Source organism: Macrobrachium nipponense, chromosome 3, assembly GCF_015104395.2.
Source record: "Macrobrachium nipponense isolate FS-2020 chromosome 3, ASM1510439v2, whole genome shotgun sequence".
NCBI classification, from domain to species: Eukaryota; Metazoa; Arthropoda; class Malacostraca; order Decapoda; family Palaemonidae; genus Macrobrachium; species Macrobrachium nipponense.
This window is the reverse complement of record NC_087202.1, coordinates 88,704,495-88,711,994: the sequence shown is the minus strand read 5'-3', so window position 1 is coordinate 88,711,994 and position 7,500 is coordinate 88,704,495. Positions and strand designations below refer to the sequence as shown.

General features: G+C 39.1%; 1 protein-coding gene across 1 annotated transcript in view; it reads right to left on the bottom strand.

The window, feature by feature from the left end:
• Window positions 1–7,500, bottom strand: part of LOC135221880 (zwei Ig domain protein zig-8-like) — a 52,863-nt gene that overhangs the window by 14,159 nt on the left and 31,204 nt on the right. Inside the window, 1 exon segment of the mRNA XM_064259835.1 lies at window positions 5,455–5,798. Coding sequence (XP_064115905.1) covers window positions 5,455–5,798 — 344 coding nt within the window.

The following is a 7,500-nucleotide window of genomic DNA, read 5'->3' as shown; positions in this document are numbered from 1 at the left end:
ATTACTGGGCCTCAGATTAGAATATGAGGAATGGGCTGATGTTTATGAGCATAGCGCTGATGTCGATGTTAGTACCCTTGTAATGAAAAACAATTGCAGCTGAAATTTTGGGCATTCCTCAAGTTTTTGTTCTTCCTGAAGGGAGTCGGGTAGCTGCCAAGCAACAGAGATTAAACTGAACTTTGATAGATATATGACCAATGACTCCACCCCGGATTGGGTGAGGGCTACCAGCATGATCTACTCAGTTTCCTTTAATTGATGGCACGACTGAACATTCTCTCTCCTCTCTCTCTCTCTCTCTCTCTCTCTCCTTAATCTGTATCAAACAAAGGAAATTGTCCAATGATGCGAGGGTATTATTGCTTACATAGCGAAGACTTATGGACAGATAAACAAACATAAACATATGACTGGATGATGAACAGCTGGGTGTGACATGACATTATGCAGATAAAGTACGAAGTGATATACAGATCTTTTCTTCAGTAACATTAGTATCATTTGAAACCTTTACTGAACCCCTTCCCGAGAATCCCTGGCCTAATCAAGAGACAACTGGACAAGACAGACAAACCCACCGCTCGACTCAGACTGCCATGGACTGAAAATAAATTCTCCCATTTCCTAAAATGCGAAGGCTGAGTATAACGATGATAAGATGCCAGTCATTAATGAAACTTTCAATAAATCTTATTGGTTTGGTATAAGCTCCGCGACTCATTCAGTACCTACTTACACGATGAAGTATAAGGTTTTTAGTTTTTAGTAAAAGGAAACTGTTAAGATGGGTTTTTGTCTATCCGTTCGCCCTCAGATCTTAAAAACTACTGAGGATAGAGGGCTGCAAATTGGTATGTTGATCATCCACTCTCCATTCATGATTTAAGGTTAATGTTGGCCATGATCGTGCGTCTGACATCACCGGGATGTGACTGAAAGTTTCATAGGCCTCGGCTGAGAGTCTCATGGGGCGTGACTGAGAGTTTCATACAGTATTACACGCTATACAGAAAACTCGATTGCGCCGAAGAAACTCTGGAGCATTTTTTACTTGTTTACCAACGTGAACTAATGCCTACTGGAGCGAATCTATCAAACCAAACTTTTCTTGATTGAAGACTACCCTGGCCTAAACTCCACCCACAAACGTTTTCTTGCACGCCTCAACACAGAGCGCTCTTCTACACCCACGACTCGAATATACTTCAACATCACTCCTCCCGCCCGCCCCATTCCCCTCCCTTCAATCCGCACCACCGCCCGCATGCACAATTCCACAACACACGACTATTCCGATCTCCGAAGAAGTAAGTGAAATATGAGCAATAAATCGAACGCAGCGCCGAAGCGGAAGGTCTCACTCCCTCAGAATAAAGCAATACTTCGCGAGGCAAAACGCTATTTTATGGGGTCCTAAAGTTTGCAAGTTGCCTTATGGCTTTCTTTTATAGATTGCCGGAAGGAAGATGAATTATAAGGAATAATGTTTGGGTTCAGCGTGACGGATATTTGTTTTCGTTCACTTCTTGGTAGCTACTGAAGAAAAACATTGGGTTTCGTTATTGTCTTATCAAGTAACAAAGGAAAATAATAAAAAATCATCGACAATAATTGCCTTACAAGTGAACTTAATAACCATGTGAATTATTATATAAATAGTGGTAGTGTATTATTGGTAAAAAACGATCACCAATGAATAAATAAAATAATTAGTAGACATATCAATACCTTGGTACCTATCAGAAAAATTAAACGAAAATTAGAAAAATTATGGAACAAAGATATTCAATACCACCCCTCGGCACACTGTAATTGGGTTCAGCACTCGTCTGTCTATCCGATTTCTTTGGTTCCACTCGACTAACTGTCCAACTTCTTTAACTCGTACATTATTCAGTTATCATTTCACATTAGTACTGAAAAATTAGACGATGCTACAGACACTTGACGAGTACGTACACCAAATGTAAAAGTAAATATAAAAATAGAAATTTGAAAAGTATTATATAGGTAGAAGAGACATAACTTCAATAAGTACGAGACATGTCTTAACTGTAGCCTATAAAACGATAATAATAATTAAGTCTTAGATAATAGAATCCTTGAATTATAGACCTGAAGCGAGTTAGAACCGATGAGATATCGCACAGCTGAGCGACTAGCTTTGATAATAATTTTGGACAGCCTCTCTCAGAAAAAAATGTATTCTGTTTAACAGCTGATATATAGATTCATTACGACGAATCTCAAATATGAAAGTATAATAAGCAAAGTGCTGAAGGAATTAGCATTTATATAACGCGTGTAGGATTCAGTGTCGTTCCGGCGGCGCCTGGACGAAGGCAATGAAGCGTGTTATGAAAGCCTATTTCTGAATACATCATCACTCCCGATGTCCGAGGTTGGATGACGGGAAGCGTTGCTTTCCAGGCGATGATCCGGCAGGCACGAAAGTATACGTTGTTTGCTCCGGTGAATTAATCATGGGCATAAATATGTTTTCGTAAGTCAAGAGGTTGCTTCACTCAAGAGAGATCATCTGTTCACATTCTGCGAATTTGTGATTGCACACGCAGGGTCAATATGGTTTAAGGCAGTCTCGGTACTTTCCCATAAGAAAACGTGTATTTATGTGCATTATGATTATTTTATGGAGACTATGTTTTAGCGGAATGAAACCAAGGCCATGATCCTGCAAAACATACCCTCAGAGGAAAGAGTACACGAAAATTACAATGACGATGATACTCATAATGATGTATGGAATTTGCACTGTTGAAAAACTGGAGTTGGACAGCAAGGGAAAGAGAACAAGCAAGTATAGGAATTGAAGTACTTTATAGATCAGAAGGTGAAGCTGGGACAAAGCTCCACAGAAACACTAAGAAGTAACAGTTAGAGGAGTTGGACAGCAAGATTCAAGAATGAAGGCGGGGAAGGAAGTAGAGTAAAAGGCAGAAAAACGGACGTAGGTAGTGCCGAAGGGACGAGGCAAACCCTATATTATTGCTTATAATACACCACTTGAGGTGCACTGACGCCACTACCACCCCTTCCCCTCCCCCCTTAATGGGTACATGAATATCACGAAAGGGAAGATCTCTGAGGAATGGTCAGGTCTTACCATATATACGTAGGTAATAGCAGCACCATGGATACGTTCAATAGAAATATCTGTTACATATATTAAAGTATGCACAAAATAAATTACGTTAGCCAAAACACCACACAAATAAAAAAAATATTATATATGAAATGGAAAATGTCCTTAACTGTAGGTACCCACAAGCAAGGAAACTCAAGCACCTGTTAAGGAGGACCATAGTTCAGAAGCCTAGATTACGAAAACACTCCAGTACAATGGCAAATTGTTAGGATGTCTCTCTTTACACTTGAATCTAAGAGGCGCTCTCCACTTCAAAATCGGGGTCTCTTTATACATAAAGCAGCACTTCCAACATAATTACGAGAGGATACAAACCTCTTATTCTCAAGTCATCTAGTCTTCAAATAAGTACGTTGTAGTGGGAGGGTTTGTCGACTCTCAAGCTGTTATGCTTGTATTCACCACATTTTTGAGAGAGAGAGAGAGAGAGAGAGAGAGAGAGAGAGAGAGAGAGAGAGAGAGAGAGAGAGAGCGAGAGAGAGAGGCGTTCGAATGATTCTATCTCCGACATTCTCTCGTAATGATCATGAAACAACCAACAGATTTTTAAAATCATATTCAATTAAAAAAAAGTTGGAAGATCTCAGGGTAAAAAAGACATCATTGGCACCCAGCCATTATTAAATTCAGGGACCTACAATGAATTTCAGAAAGTTTAAGTAATCGATTTTTGCCAATATCTCTCAAATTAATTAATGGATCGGTGTGTTATTTTGCAACAGTGTGTTTCACACCTTCCCATAATTTTTTTGGTATTAAATGCGATTTCCAAAATCGGCTTTTTCAGGCAAATTACTCTTGAATTTGATGGGTAGTACTACTGACACTTGTCCTGAGTATCTGCTCATAGTCAATTCCTCACTACCGCACTTTTCCTCTTCGACTCCAGCAAATTCTCCCTACCTTTTCCTGCCGTCATTACACCTCGTAGCGTGTGTTACTTTCTTCATGTATATGATTATTTTGTATTTTCTTTGCATAATTTTGTGATGAAATGATATTCCATGTTTATTCTAAACTTACTGTTCTACTTTATATATATATATATATATTATATATATATATATATATATATATATATATATATATATATACATATATATATATATATATATATATATATATATATATATATATATATATATATATGTGTGTGTGTGTGTGTGTGTGTGTGTGTATATGTGTATGTGTTTAATAAAAATAGTAGTAGGTTAAAACAATTTATAACCATATGAGACAATGTACATGATATCATAAATGCATGTCAATAAACCAGTTTTAACTTTCCTTTATTCCCCCTTCCCCCTTTCCCCTTCTCTCTCTCTTTATCAATCCATCTTTGTAAAATGGTTTTTGGGTCTGGAAGAGGCGTGGTTACCGGATAAACAAGTGGTAAACTGGTCGTTTAGCCCGATGTTTTATTCATCCACTACAAAGATTTCAGGAACCCCTAAATTCTGTATAGTAACCATGTAGCCCGTTAGCTCATTTCATCCTACATTGCTCAATTGAAAAATTGCAATGTTAATTTGTCCCTGGAAACATTCCATTACATAACAAATATTGTGAAGGCAGAGAGAGAGAGAGAGAGAGAGAGAGAGAGAGAGAGAGAGGAGGGGCGGCGGCGGGCGAGTGGGGAATTAATGAAAAGACTGACGAGGAAGTGAGTGTTAAGAATTAGGAAGGGTGAGTGATAGGAGGGGTAAGTAAGTACTCCAAGAGTGCTTATCCAAATGAATTCGTAAATCTTGACTGGCTAGGTTTGGCTATGACCTAAAATAAAATAGTGAAATGCCTTTGAAATCTGTGTTTGGACATGGAATTGTTTTATCAAAAATTAGGGGAGGGTGTGAGAATCTGTTCCAAACTATCATACAAGTCAATCGATTGGTTTACAAGATATTGGCAAAAAACCATGACTCAAACTTCCTGAAATAAATAGTTCATCATACACTGAATTTTCAAGTATGTCTTATACCGAGATTCGTGGTTCTTTTTGCTACAATTGTTAGAACTACTGCTTCTACTCCAATCACTATTATTATGCCCTGCAAATACCTATGAGAAAATTTTTGACGTAAATTCACAACCTCTGCCCATGAGATGTTCCCTTCCTACCCTCATAAATATGACGGAATGTCCTTTGGCGCATAAGCAGCCTCGGAACGAGTTACCACGAGAATAAAAATCAGCCATGAACCGGCCTTGACGAGGCGTCGTAAGCCATTCGCCTCAACATGACCACCGCCTCTGACGTGGAAACACTTGGCATTGCCAATACTTACGCTCTTATTGGACAAGTTGTGCACGAGGCAGTGGAGGTAGGCAGCATTCCCAGCCAAAGCAGAGACGTTCTTTGGAGCCGCCTCGTCGAAGACGGGATGCGGAGGCATGATCAGAGGTCCTCCGGAACCTCCGGAGCTCAACTCGAGGAGGGGCTTGATAGGCTCCACCGGACTGCTGCTGTTGTCACTCAGATTCATCCCCAGCTGTCGACCCCCGCTGCTGCCGCTGCTGGTGCCGTCGCTACTCCTCCCGGCGCGGCGTCCGGAGTGGTGGTGATGGGAGTTGGGGGGGTGGGAGGCCGGCGGTGGATAATGCAAGGATGGGACCACCATGATTGCAGAACCTGGAAAGATGAGTCGTTTAGAGTTACGATGTCGTGCGGGAATTGTGGAAACTGTTGTAACCCTGTGTGTGCGTGTTTTTTTTTTTTTTTTTTTTTTTATTTGTTGACGGAAATGATTCGTCCGTGTATTATTCTAGTTATTTTAGTCGATAATAACGACAGAACATTTGAACTTTAATGCTCTATTACTCGCTAAATAACAATGAATGCTATCAGATTTGAATGAATTGTATTTTTGATATCTCTTATTCGATTAAAATGTGGACTAAAAATATGTTTTGAATACTGTATTTTGAAAGCATATTTACTTATATTAACATTCTCAAACATGTTTATTGAAATATTAACCTGTTTTTATTTAGATAAGACTCAAGATTAATGGAGGATGCAAGAGAGAGCGAGTTTTTGTTATCATTTATTTTATTTGCCGTTAACCGTTGGTAAAGGCAATGGATAAAATCTAAACAAAACTTCCATAAACGGTACGCTGAAAAAACAGTCAGTACAAAAGTTCACTTGCTTGATTACAACTGCACATAAAAAATTTCACGCTTTTTTTTTCCTTTTTTTTTCTTTGTCATCGTGTCACCAGATTGATATTGAGGACGGCAATATGTTTCACTGGACATAAAACGCTGCACATAACATGAACTTCATACATCAAGCTGGAAAATGTCATTGACTCTCTCTCTCTCTCTCTCTCTCTCTCTCTCTGACCGTGTGTGTCTGTGTAACTTTGATAATTCTACCATACATGAAGACTCTCTCTCTCTCTCTCTCTCTCTCTCTCTCTTGCCCTTTTCATGTGAGATAAAGTGACAAATGGAGCAGACACTTGAATTTTCACTTTCATGAATCATTCTGGATATTTATGTTGTCACTTTGTCTGGGTATTCTATCTGTTCTTTTCTAATTTATTTTTGATAGAATCTTATAACCACGACTAAACGTTGCTTGAAAGGTTGTAAAACTTCAAGGAAGATCATTTTTTTCTTCATGTTTTTGTCTTCCTTTCGTAGCTTGGTATTTTAATCATGTCAAGAGCGGTAATCTACGTAAAAGTCCTCCTTTCTTCTGTGCTTGCCTTGGGGACTCGATAGTTTTACCAATCCCCATTCGGGATCTATATCGTAACAACAACAAACAATAAAAATGCGCCGAACTTTCTTCGGCGCATTGGAGTTTTCTGTACAACGTATAATGCTGTATGAAACTCTCATCTGCGGCCAACGAGATTTTCAATCACGGCCCGGAGGTGGCCTGTGTTGTTGGCACCTATAGTGGTTCCATACGCACAATCATAGCTAATTTTAACCTTAATAATATAAAAACTACTTAGGCTAGAGGGACTGCAGTTTGGTATATGTCATGATTTTGGGGTGGGTGATGTGGGTGATCAACATATGAGTTTAGTAGCTTTTAAGATCTGAGGGTGGACACAAAAGTGCGGACGGACAGACAAAGAGCCATCTCAATAGTTTTCTTTTACAGAAAACTAAAACGGGAAGTCTTTCTTCTGGCAACATTGCTAGGAGAGAAGTTTAGAATTCTCCCTCAGACAAAACGAACATTCAGTTATTACATAGGAATCATACTATGTGGGTAGTATTCTCATAGTTACCATTCCCATTTTTACTCTAGGTGCATATATATAGGGCAGACTGTTGCCCTTTCTAAGCCTAGACCCGAAGAAAATATATGA